The 14,137-nt window shown below is 42.2% G+C and overlaps 1 protein-coding gene across 3 annotated transcripts in view; it reads left to right on the forward strand.

The window, feature by feature from the left end:
* PGAP1 (post-GPI attachment to proteins inositol deacylase 1) overlaps positions 1-14,137 on the forward strand; it is a 794,782-nt gene that overhangs the window by 518,498 nt on the left and 262,147 nt on the right. For all 3 annotated transcript variants that reach the window (XM_073558145.1, XM_073558147.1, XM_073558146.1), the window contains one exon: positions 7,061-7,169. In XM_073558145.1, coding sequence (XP_073414246.1) covers positions 7,061-7,169 — 109 coding nt within the window. The remainder of the gene's footprint in view (positions 1-7,060; positions 7,170-14,137) is intronic.

Raw genomic sequence — 14,137 nt, forward strand, 5'->3', positions numbered from 1 at the left:
TATCTGTCTTCCGATGGCCTGCCCCTAGCGGTCCCTGTATAGGGGTCGGCTCCACCTGGCGCGCTTGCCCCGGGAGCTCCAGTTCCGCAATCCAGAGGGTCCACTCTCGGACGTTACCTTCCTGGTCGTCACACCATATATATTTGGACAGAGACAACATTTTTCTAATTTTGGTTCTAGACATTACCACAATGAATTTTAAACAAAACAATTCAGATGCAGTTGAAGTTCAGACTTTCAGCATTCATTTGAGAGTATCCACATTAAAATTGCATGAAGGGTTTAGGAGTTTCAGCTCCTTAACATGTGCCACCCTGTTTTTAAAGGGACCAAAAGTAATTGAACAATTGACTCCAAGGCTATTTCATGGACAGGTGTGGGCAATCCGTTTGTTAAATCATTTTCAGTTAAGCAGATAAAAGGCCTGGAGTTGATTTGAGGTATGGTGCTTACATTTGGAAGGTTTTGCTGTGAAGGAAACATGCGGTCAAAGGAGCTCTCCATGCAAGTGAAACAAGAGCCATCCTTAACCCCTTCACGACCTTTGACGCCACGTAGGCGTCATGAAAAGTCGTGCCAGAACGACCCATGACGCCTATGTGGCGTCATGACTTTAAAGCCCCCCTGCGGGTCGGGTGACCTAGGTCACTGAAAGGTCACCCGACCCGCAGATACAGAGGGCTTTGTTCTTCGCCACAGTGGGCGTGTCTTCGCCCCCACGTGGCTACGATCGCTCTGATTGGCTGTTAAAAGTGAAACAGCCAATCAGAGCGATAGTAATATTTCATCAATGAAAATTGATGAAATATTACAATCCAGCCATGGCCGATGCTGCTGTAGCATCGGACATGGCTGGAGACACCGATTCCACCCCCCCGGCGATCGCCCCCCCCCGCAACTGAATGACAGCGGCGATCTGCCGCCGCTGTCATCATCTGCCCCCCTCCCATTCCCTCTGCTCCCCGCCAGATTCCTATCCCCCCTCACCCCTTCTCACCATCCCCGGCACCTTCTAAATCCCCCTGTCGCTCCCGGTGTCCGGCGGGTCCGGTTCATGGGCGCCGCCATCTTAGAAAATGGCGGGCGCATGTGCAGGCGCAGTGCGCCCACCCGAATCTGCCGGCTGCAGATTCTATTCTTTCATTTTGATCACTCTCACAGTGATCAAAATGAAAGAAAAAGTAAATAAACCCCCCGATTATCACCCCCATAGGTAGGCACAACTAATAAAATAAAGAAAATATTTTTATTTTTATTTTTCCATTAGGGTTAGGATTAGGGTTGAAAAGAGGGTTAGGGTTAGGGTTGAAAAGAGGGTTAGGGTTAGGGTTGAAAAGAGGGTTAGGGTTGGAAAGAGGGTTAGGGTTAGGGTTGGAAAGAGGGTTAGGGTTGGAAAGAGGGTTAGGGTTGGAAAGAGGGTTAGGGTTAGGGTTGGAATTAGGGTTAGGGTTGGAATTAGGGTTAGAATTAGGGTTAGGGTTGGAATTAGGGTTAGGGTTGGAATTAGGGTTAGAATTAGGGTTAGGGTTGGAATTAGGGTTAGGCTTGTGGTTAGGGGTGTGTTGGGGTTAGGGTTGGAGTTAGAATTGAGGGGTTTCCACTGTTTAGGCACATCAGGGGGTCGCCAAACGTGACATGGTGCAACCATTGATTCCAGCCAATTTTGCGTTCAAAAAGTCAAATGGTGCTCCCTCCCTTCCAAGCCCTGCCGTGTGCCCAAACAGTGGTTTACCCCAACATATGAGGTATCAGCGTACTCAGGAAAAATTGCACAACAACTTTTGGGGACTAATTTCTCATGTTACCCTTGGGAAAATAAAAAATTGGGGGCTAAAAAATTATTTTTGTGGAAAAAAATGATTTTTTCATTTTCACGTCTCTGCATTATAAACTTCTGTGAAGCACTTGGGGGTTCAAAGTGCTCACAACACATCTTACATACGTTCCTTGGAAGGTCTAGTTTCCAAAACGGGGTCACTTGTGGGGGGTTTCCACTGTTTAGGCACATCAGGTGCTCTGCAAACGTAATGACGACCGCAGACTATTCCATCAAAGTCTGCATTTCAAAACGTCACTACTTCCATTCCGAGCCTTGACGTGTGCCCAAACAATGGTTCCCCCCCACATATGGGGTACCAGCGTACTCAGGACAAACTGGACAACAACTTTTGGGGTTCAATTTATCCTGTTACCCTTGTGAAAATAAAAAATTGCGGGCTAAAAAATCATTTTTTGAGGAAAAAAATATTTTTTATTTTCACGGTTCTGCGTTATAAACTAATGTGAAGCACTTGGGGGTTCAAAGTGCTGGTCACCACACATCTAGATAAGTTCCTTGGTGGTCTAGTTTCCAAAATGGGGTCACTTGTGGGGGGTTTCCACTGTTTAGGCACATCAGAGGCTCTGCAAACGTAACATGATGCCCGCAGACCATTCGATCAAGTCGGTATTTCAAAACGTCACTACTTCCCTTCCGAGCCCCGACGTGTGCCCAAACAATGGTCCCTCCCCACATATGGGGTATCAGCGTACTCAGGTCAAACTGGACAACAACTTTTGGGGTCCAATTTCTCCTGTTACCCTTGTGAAAAAAAAATTGCGTGCTAAAATTCATTTTTTTTGAGGGAAAAAAAATGATTTTTTATTTTCACGGCTCTGCATTATAAACTTCTGTGAAGCACTTGGGGGTTCAAGGTGCTCACCACACATCTAGATAAGTTCCTTGGGGGGTCTAGTTTCCAAAATGGGGTCACTTGTGGGGGGTTTCTACTGTTTAGGCACACAGGGGCTCAGCAAATGTAACATGACACCCGCAGACCATTCCATCAAAGTCAGCATTTCAAAATGTCACTACTTCCCTGCTGAGCCCCAACGTGTGCCCAAACAGTGGTTCCCCCCCACATATGGGGTATCAGCGTACTCAGGACAAACTGGACAACAACTTTTGGGGTCCAATTTAGCCTAGTACCCTTGTGAAAATAAAAAATTGCCAACTAAAAAAATTTTTTTTAGGAAAAAAAAAGATTTTTTATTTTCACTGCTCTGCATTATAAACTTCTGTGAATCACCTGGGGGTTCAAAGTGCTCACTATGCATCTAGATAAGTTCCTTAGGGGGTCTAGTTTCCAAAATGGGGTGATTTGTGGGGGAGCTCCAAAGTTTAGGCACACAGGGGCTCTCCAAACACGACATGGTGTCCGCTAACGATTGGAGCTAATTTTCATTTCAAAAAGTCAAATGGCGCTCATTCCCTTCTGCGCCCTGCCGTGCACCCAAACAGTGCCCCCCCCCACATATGGGGTACCAGCATACTCAGGACAATCTGGACAACAACTTTTGTGGTCCAATTTCTCCTGTTACCCTTGTGAAAATAAAAAATAGCGTGCTAAAAAATCATTTTTGAGGAAAAAAAATGATTTTTTTTATTTTCACTGCTCTATGTTATAAACTTTTGTGAAGCACTTGGGGGTTCAAAGTGCTCACTACACATCTAAATAAGTTCCTTAAGGGGTCTAGTTTCCAAAATGGTGTCACTTGTGGGGGAGCTCCAATGTTTAGGCACACAGGGGCTCTCCAAACACGACATGGTGTCCGATAACGATTGGAGCTAATTTTCCATTCAAAAAGTCAAATTGCGCTCCTTCCCTTCCGGGCCCTGCCGTGCACCCAAACAGTGGTTTATGACCACATATGAGGTATCGGTGTACTCAGGAGAAATTGCCCAACAAATTTTAGGATCAATTTTATCCTGTTGCCCATGTGAAAATGAAAAAACTGAGGCTAAAAGATAATTTTTGTGAAAAAAAGTACTTTTTTTTTTTTTTTATGGATCAATTTGAGAAGCACCTGGGGGTTCAAAGTGATCACTATGCATCTAGATAAGTTCCTTGGGGGGTCAAGTTTCCAAAATGGGGTCACTTGTGGGGGAGCGCCAGTGATTAGGCACACAGCGACTCTCCAAACGCGACATGGCAAGCGTTAAATATTCCAGCATATTTTCCATTCAAAAAGTCAAATGGCGCTCCTTCCCTTCTGAACCCTGCCGTGCGCCCAAACAGTGGTTTTTGACCACATATGAGGTATCGGTGTACTCAGGGGAAATTGCCCAACAAATTTTAGGATCCATTTTATCCTGTTGCCCATGTGAAAATGAAAAAATTGATGCTGAAAGAAAATTTTTGTTGGAGAAATTAAAATGTCCTTTTTTTCCTTCCATGTTGCTTTAGTTCCTGTGAAACACCTAAAGGGTTAATAATCTTCTTGAATGTAGTTTTGAGTAGCTTGAGGGGTGCAGTTTTTAGAATGGTGTCACTTTTGGGTATTTTCTGCCATATAGACCCCTTAAAGTGACTTCAAATGTGAGGTGGTCCCTAAAAAAAATGGTTTTGTAAATTTTGTTGTAAAAATGAGAAATCACTGGTCAACTTTTAACCCTTATAACTTCCTAACAAAAAATATTTTGCTTCCAAAATTGTGCTGATGTAAAGTAGACATGTGGGAAATGTTATTTAGTAACTATTTTGTGACACATAACTCTCTAGTTTAACAGAATAAAAATTCAAAATTTGAAAATTGCGAAATTTTCAAAATTTTCGCCAAATTTCTGATTTTTTCACAAATAAACGCAAAAATTATCGATCTAAATTTACCACTAACATGAAGCCCAATATGTCACGAAAAAACAATCTCAGAATCGCTAGGATGCGTTGAAGCGTTCCAGAGTTATTACCTCATAAAGGGACACTGGTCAGAATTGCAAAAAATGGCCAGGTCATTAAGGTCAAAATAGGCTGGGTCATGAAGGGGTTAAGCTGCAAAAACAGAAAAAACCTATCCGAGAAATTGCTACAACATTAGGAGTGGCAAAATCTACAGTTTGGTACATCCTGAGAAAGAAAGCAAGCACTGGTGAACTCATCAATGCAAAAAGACCTGGGCGCCCACGGAAGACAACAGTGATGGATGATCGCAGAATAGTCTCCATGGTGAAGAGAAACCCCTTCACAACAGCCAACCAAGTGAACAACACTCTCCAGGAGGTAGGCGTATCAATATCCAAATCTACCATAAAGAGAAGACTGCATGAAAGTAAATACAGAGGGTTCACTGCATGGTGCAAGCCACTCATAAGCATCAAGAATAAAAAAGCTAGACTGGAATTTGCTAAAAAAAATCTAAAATAATAAGATTGTGATATGCATAATATATATATGTGTAAGGAATATAGCCAGGAAAACCAGGTTACATGATGAAAATATCCCTGTAGGGCACATATATATATGCAGGACTATGAAGGGCAACTGTCAAAATTCAGGAACAACAACAAAGGAGTGAACGACCAACAGTCAAAGAACCCATAAAAAGTAACATTTTATTAGTATACGTCACAGAAATAAACACAGGTTCACATGAAAAGGGGGGGGTCTGAAGGCATATAAAATGGCAAAATGAGCCATACATGCTGTCTACACCATACAGGACTCTAGAATATAATAATCGAAGAAGAATCCCTATAGATCATATATCAAATGACACAAAGATTTTTGGTTCTTAGTAAAACAATTAGCAATAGTCATATGGCCATCAAGTAGGAACCAATAACATGTAGTAACAATAGTCGCATAGAAGCAAATCGCAAATCACTACAGTTAGTCCGTCAGTCAACTAGAGGTTATAGAGCATATATAAGGCACCAGTGTACATTGTCACCCATATAGACCGACCAGACCCACTGCAGATGAATGGATGAGGGACCAAAAATACTAACATATGTAAAATATAAACAGCGTTACCTGAATGGAATGGAGACAGACACGCAGGCTGAGACAGACACGCAGGCTAACCCCGACGCGCGTTTCGGAGCAAGGCAGCTCCTTCCTCAGGGGGCGTTGAAAAAAAAATCTAAAAAAGCCAGCACAGTTCTGGAAGAACATTCTTTGGACAGATGAAACCAAGATCAACCTCTACCAGAATGATGGAAAGAGAAAAGTATGGCAAAGGCGTGGTACAGCTCATGATCCAAAGCATACCACATCATCTGTAAAACACGGCGGAGGCAGTGTGATGGCTTGGGCATGCATGGCTGCCAGTGGCACTGGGTCACTAGTGTTTATTGATGATGTGACACAGGACAGAAGCAGCCGAATGAATTCTGAGGTATTCAGAGCCATACTGTGTGCTCAGATCCAGCCAAATGCAGCCAAACTGATTGGTCGTCGTTTCATGCTACAGATGGACAATGACCCAAAACATAAAGCCAAAGCAACCCAGGAGTTTATTAATGCAAAGAAGTGGAATATTTTTGAATGGCCGAATCAGTCACCTGATCTCAACCCAATTGAGCATGCATTTCACTTGTTAAAGACTAAACTTCAGACAGCAAGGCCTACAAACAAACAGCAACTGAAAACCACCGCAGTGAAGGCCTGGCAGAGCATCAAAAAGGAGGAAACACAGCGTCTGGTGATGTCCATGAGTTCAAGACTTCAGGCAGTCATTGCCAACAAAGGGTTTTCAACCAAGTACTAGAAATGAACATTTTATTTACAATTATTTAATCTGTCCTATTACTTTTGGTCCCTTTTAAAAACAGGGTGGCACATGTTAAGGAGCTGAAACTCCTAAACCCTTCAACCAATTTTAATGTGGATACCCTCAAATGAAAGCTGAAAGTCTGAACTTCAACTGCATCTGAATTGTTTTGTTTAAAATTCATTGTGGTAATGTCTAGAACCAAAATTAGAAAAATGTTGTCTCTGTCCAAATATATATGGACCTAACTGTATACACCTATAGCTGCTATTGTGCAGGCTCCATTTTCAAATGGATTTTTTTGGAAAATCAGGATCACCTCAACCTTAATAATTATCTTTAATCAACAAAGGTATAATTGTAATCAGTATAACGGCGCCGACCTGACACTGTCTGTAGGTTACTCAGCACAATTCTGCTGACAAATTACCTTTAATACCACTTTAAAAATATTTTATTGTAACTGGAATGTAATAACTTAAAAGAATTACATTTTTATAAGTTGTTCGTATATTTTTTTCTATTTAAGTGATGAATTCCCTCTGCAGCTATCTGCCAAGTTACATGTTCCACAACCCCAGAATGACAGTAGGATGGTAAAATTAACTATGTACACTTCTAAAGACTGCCATTATAAGGTAAGAAGCAAAACATGCTGTACAGTTTTAGGTGTCTCATTATTAAATTGCAAATTTATTTTTTTTTTCAATTCTTTATTTATAAATTTTATGTGAACAATGTGAGAAAACTTGTGATTCACAAAAACAGAGAGTACATCGTTTACATTTATACTGGTATGAATACAGTTTTGTTTATAAGAAAAACCAAAATAAACATTAACCCCTTCCTGACATCAGACGTACTATCCCGTCCATGTGACCCGGGCCCCTATGCACATGGACGGGATAGTACGTCTACCGCGATCAGCGGCGCCCACGTGGTGAGCGCCGCTGATCGCGGCCGGGTGTCAGCTGATTATCACAGCTGACACCCGGCACTATGTGTCACGGACCGCCCCCGACACGTTAACCCCTTGCACACCGCGATCAAACATGATCGCGGTGTACCGGGGTTAAAGGGAAGCATCGGCAGGGAGGGGGTTCCCTCCGTGCTTCCCTGAGCCCCCCACGGCAGCGCAATGTGCAGCGCTGCTGCCGGGGGCTCCTTTCCTGCAGGCCCCCGAATACAAGATGGCGACGGGGGCCTTCGGGGGCCTGCAGGAAGCTGGCTTCCTCAGTGCCTGCAAAGCGCAGGCATGAGGAAGCCTTGTGCACTGCCTGTGACAGATCGCTGATCTGTCACAGTGATCTGTGATGTGACAGATCAGCGATCTGTCACAGAACAGTGATGTCCCACCTGGGACTATTTAATAAAGTGGAAAAAAAATAAAAAAAGTGTTAAAATAATTTAAAAAAAATCGCTAAATAAATTACAAAAAAAAAAAATATTCCCCCAAATAAATCCATTTTTTTAAAATAAAAAAAATAAACAATAAAAGTACACATATTAGGTATCGCCGCGTCCGTAATGACTCGCCCTATAAAACTGTCCCATTAGTTAACCCCTTTAGCGAACCCCTTAAAAAATAAAAAAAAAACAAGCAAAAAATAATGATTTATTATCATACCGCCAAACAAAAAGTGTAATAACGCGCGATCAAAAAGACGCATATAAATATCCATGGTAACGCTGAAAACGTCATCTTGTCCCGCAAAAAACGAGCCGCCACACAGCATCATCAGCGAAAAAATAAAAAAGTTATAGCTCGCAGAATAAAGCGATGCAAAAATAATTATTTTTTATATAAAATAGTTTTCATTGCATAAAACCGACAAAACATAAAAAAAGACCAAAATGAGGTATCACTGTAATCGTACTGACCCGAAGAATAAAACCGCTTTATCAATTTTACTGCACGCGGAACGGTGTAAACGCACCCCCCCAAAAGAAATTCATGAAATGCTGGTTTTTGTTCATTCTGCGTCCCAAAAATCGGAATAAAAAGCGATCAAAAAATGTCACATGCCCGAAAATGGTACCAATAAAAACGTCAACTCGTCCCGCAAAAAATAAGACCTCACATGACTCAGTGGGTCAAAATACGGAAAAATTATAGCTCTCAATATGTGGTGATTAGTGTTGAGCTTTCCGATACCGCAAGTATCGGGTATCGGCCGATATTTGCCGTATCGGAATTCCGATACCGAGTACCGATACTTTTTTCGTATCGGATACCGGAATCGGAAGTCCAAAATGCAATGAGCCACTTTTGTGGCTCTGATTGGCTGCCGAAATGACGTCATCATGATGCGCTGTCAGTTCGGGCCTTCGGGGGGGCTGTGCCGACTGTCCGGGGGTCTGTACCGGCCTGCCGGTGGTCTGCAGGCTTTGGGGGTCTGTGCCGGCCTGCCGGTGGTCTGTGCAGGCTCCGGTGGTCTGTGCTGGCCTGCCGGGGGGCTGTGCCGGCCTGCCGGTGGTCTGTGCAGGCTCCGGTAGTCTGTGCCGGGCTGCCGGGGGGCTGTGCCGGCCTGCCGGTGGTCTGTGCAGGCTTCGGGGGTCTGTGCAGGCATCGTCCGATGGGACTACAAGTCCCATCGGGCGATGCCTGCTACCATGACAGTGATTGACACATTAGCCAATGATGGGACAGTAGTAGTCCCATCATCCGGCTAATGTTTTGAATGTAAAAAAAAAAATTTTTTATATGCTACATACATGCTACATACATACAACATGCATTCTACATATATACTACATGCAACATGCATACATACATGCTACATACTACATGCATGCTACATACATGCTACATACTACATATATACTACATGCATGCAACATGCATACTACATATATACTACATGTAACATACATACTACATGCATGCTACATACATGCTACATACTACATACATGCTACATACATACTACATATATACTACATATATACTACATGCATGCAACATGCATACTACTTATATACTACATGCATGCAACATACATACTACATATATACTACATGTAACATACATACTACATGTAACATACATACTACATACATGCTACATACTACATGCATGCTACATACTACATACATGCTACATACATACTACATACATAATACATATATACTACATGCATGCAACATACAACATATATACTACATGCATGCAACATGCATACTACATATACTATATATACTACATGTAACATACATACTACATATATACTACATGCTACATACATGCAACATACACACTACATGCTACATACATGCAACATACATACTACATACATACTACATGCTACATACATGCAACATACATACTACATACATACCACATGCATACTACATATATACTGCATATATACTACATGCATGCAACATACATATATACTACATACAATACATACATATAGACATACAGTACATATAACATAGAGTACATACTTACCGTCACTTGTCACTTTGATCCCTGAAGCCATTGTCACCTGTCACGCAGCAATGGCATAAAGTGAGACTAGGGACTTTTTTTTTTTTTTTAAAGTGGTGGAGGAATACAGTGCGGAAGGATACCTACCTTCCGTCATTGTATTCCTGGAGCTGGTAGAGAACGGTAGCATCAGCTGATGCTGCTGTTCTCCACGCAAGATGGACGTGGGACCCTCGTGGACTTCTGCGGATCGGGGTAAGTATATTGGTGTTTTTTTATTTTGATATTTATCCCTCAGGTGACAATGGCTTCGGGGATCAAAGTGACAAGTGACGGTAAGTATGTACTCTGTTATATGTACTGTATGTCTATATGTATGTATTGTATGTAGTATATATGTATGTTGCATGCATGTAGTATATATGCAGTATATATGTAGTATGCATGTGGTATGTATGTAGTATGTATGTAGTATGTATGTTGCATGTATGTAGCATGTATGTAGTATGTATGTTGCATGTATGTAGCATGTAGTGTGTATGTATGTAGTATGTATGTAGTATGTATGTTGCATGTATGTTTCATGTAGTGTGTATGTTGCATGTATGTAGCATGTAGTATATATGTAGTATGTATGTTACATGTAGTATATATAGTATATATGTAGTATGCATGTTGCATGCATGTAGTATATATGTTGTATGTATGTTGCATGCATGTAGTATATATGTGGTATATATGTAGTATGCATGTTGCATGCATGTAGTATATATGTTGTATGTATGTTGCATGCATGTAGTATATATGTATTATGTATGTAGTATGTATGTAGCATGTATGTAGTATGTATGTAGCATGTATGTAGTATGTATGTAGCATGCATGTAGTATGTATGTTACATGTATATATGTAGTATGTATGTTACATGTAGTATATATGTAGTATGTATGTTGCATGCATGTAGTATATATGTAGTATGTATGTTGCATGCATGTAGTATATATGTAGTATGTATGTTGCATTCATGTAGTATATATGTAGTATGTATGTAGCATGTATGTAGTATGTAGCATGTATGTAGCATGCATGTAGTATGTAGCATGTATGTAGTATGCATGTTACATGTAGTATATATGTAGTATGCATGTTGTATGTATGTAGCATGTAATTTTTTTTTTTTTACATTCAACACATTAGCCGGATGATGGGACTACTACTGTCCCATCATTGGCTAATGTGTCAATCACTGTCATGGTAGCAGGCATCGCCCGATGGGTCTTGTAGTCCCATCGGACGATGCCTGCACAGACCCCCGAAGCCTGCACAGACCACCGGCAGGCCGGCACAGCCCCCCGGCAGGCCGGCACAGACCACCGGCAGGCCGGCACAGCCCCCCGGCAGGCCGGCACAGCCCCCCGGCAGGCCGGCACAGACCACCGGCAGGCCGGCACAGACCACCGGCAGGCCAGCACAGCCCCCCGGAGCCTGCACAGACCACCGGCAGGCCGTCACAGCCCACTGGCAGGCCGGCACAGACCACCGGAGCCTGCACATACCGCCTGGCAGGCCGGCACAGCCCCCCGAAAGGCCCGTACAGACCCCAGAGAGGCTGTACAAGGCAAAAATAGGGTTTTTCTTATTCCGATACCGGAAGTCCCATAGACTTGAATGGGACTTCCGGTATCGGAATCGGCGATACCCGATATTTTTTTTAGATCGGCCGATACCATCCGATACGATACTTTTAAGTATCGGACGGTATCGCTCAACACTAGTGGTGATGCAAAAACTATTTTTACAATAAAAAGCGTCTTTTAGCGTGCGACAGCCGCCAAACATAAAAACCGCCATAAATAGTAAATCAAACCCCCCGTTATCACCCCCTTAGTTAGGGAAAAATAATAAAATAAAAAAAATGTATTTATTTCCATTTTTCCATTAGGGTTAGGGCTAGGGTTAGGGCTGAGATTAGGGTTAGGGGTGTGTTGGGGTTCGGGTTGGAGTTAGAATTGGGGGTTTCCACTGTTTGGGCACATCATGGGCTCTCCAAATGCAACATGGCGTCTGATTTCAATTCCAGCCAATTCTGAGTTGAAAAAGTCAAATGGTGCTCCTTCCCTTCCAAGCTCTGACATGCTCCCAAACAGTGTTTTACCCCCACATGTAGGGTATCAGTCTACTCAGGACAAATTGCAAAACAATTTTTGGGGTCCAATTTCTCCTGTTACCCTTTGGAAAATAAAAAATTGGGGGCAAAAATATCATTTTTGTGGAAAAAAATGATTTTTTTATTTTCACGTCCGAGCGTTATAAACTTCTGTGAAGCACTTGGGGGTTCAAAGTGCTCACCACACATCTAGATAAGTTCCGTGGGGGGTCTAGTGTCCAAAATGGGGTCACTTGTGGGAAGTTTCAATAGTTTAGGTACATCAGGGGCTCTCCAAACGCACATGACACCGGCAGACCATTCCATCAAAGTCTGCATTCCAAAACGTCACTGCTTCCCTTCCGAGCCCCGACGTGTGTCCATACAGTAGTTTTCTCCCACATATGGGGTGTCAGCGTACTCAGGACAAATTGGACAACAACTTTTGGGGTCCAATTTCTCCTGTTACCCTTGGGAAAATGAAAAAATTGGGGACTAATTGATCATGTTTGTGGAAAAAATACGATTTTTTTATTTTCATGCCCGGGCATTATAAACTTCTGTGAAGCCCTTGGGGGTTCAAAGTGCTCACCTCACATCTAGATAAGTTCCTTAGGGGGTCTAGTTTTCAAAATGGGGTCATTTGTGGGGGGTTTCCACTGTTTAGGTACATCAGGGGTTTTCCAATCGCGACATTGTGTCCGATCTCAATTCCAGCCAAAAACGTCAAATGGCGCTGCTTCCCTTCCGAGCTCTGCCATGCGCCCAAATAGTGGTTTACCCCCACATGTGGGGTATCAGCGTACTCAGGACAAATTGCACAATAACTTTTAGGGTCCTGTTACCCTTGGCAAAATAAGAATTGAGGGTGAAAAGATCATTTTTGTGGAAAAAATATGATTTTTTAATTGTACGGCTTTATGTTATAAACTTCTGTGAAGCCCTTGGGGATTCAAAGTTCTCACCACACATCTAGATAAGTTCCTTAGGGGGTCTAGTTTCCAAAATGGGGTCATTTGTGGGGGGTTTCCACTGTTTAGGTACATCAGGGGTTTTCCAATCGCAACATGATGTCCGATCTCAATTCCAGCCAAAAACGTCAAATGGCGCTGCTTCCCTTCAGAGCTCTGCCATGCGCCCAAATAGTGGTTTACCCCCACATGTGGGGTATCAGCGTACTCAGGACAAATTGCACAATAACTTTTAGGGCCTGTTACCCTTGGGAAAATAAAAATTGGGGTGAAAAGATCATTTTTGTGGAAAAAATATGATTTTTTAATTGTACCGCTGTACGTTATAAACTTCTGTAAAGCCCTTGTGGGTTCAAAGTTCTCACCACATATCTAGATAAGTTCCTTGGGGGGTCTAGTTTCCAAAATGGTGTCACTTGTAGGGGGTTTCCACTGTTTAGGTACATCAGGGACTCTCCAAACGTGACATGGCGTCCGATCTGAATTCCAGACAATTTTGCATTGAAAAAGTCAAACGGTGCTCCTTCCATTCTGAGCTCTGCCATGCGCTGAAACAGTCGTTCCCCCCCACATATCAGGTATCAGCGTACTCAGGACAAATTGCACAATAACTTTTGCAGTCCAATTTCTCCTGTTACCCTTGGTAAAATAAAAAAAATTGAATCTGAAGTACTTTTTTTGTGAAAAAAAGTTAGATGTTCATTTTTTTTTTAAATATTCAAAAAAATTCCTGTGACGCACCTAAAGGGTTAATAAACTTCTTGAATGTGGTTTTGAGCACCTTAAGGGGTGCAGTTTTTAGAATGGTGTCACTTTTGGGTATTTTCTATCATATAGACCCCTCAAAGTGACTTCAAATGTGATGTGGTCCGTAAAAATAAAATGGTGTTGTAAAAATGAGAAATCACTGGTCAACTTTTAACCCTTATAACTTCCTAACAAAAAAAAATTTTGGTTCCAAAATTGTGCTGATGTAAACATGTGGGAAATGTTAGTTATCAAATTTTTTGGGTGCCATATCTCTGATTTAAGGGCATAAAAATTCAAAGTTGGAAA

This window comes from Dendrobates tinctorius, unplaced genomic scaffold (assembly GCF_039654945.1).
Source record: "Dendrobates tinctorius isolate UK_male_01 unplaced genomic scaffold, ASM3965494v1 ptg000254l, whole genome shotgun sequence".
In the NCBI taxonomy this organism is placed as follows: domain Eukaryota; kingdom Metazoa; phylum Chordata; class Amphibia; order Anura; family Dendrobatidae; genus Dendrobates; species Dendrobates tinctorius.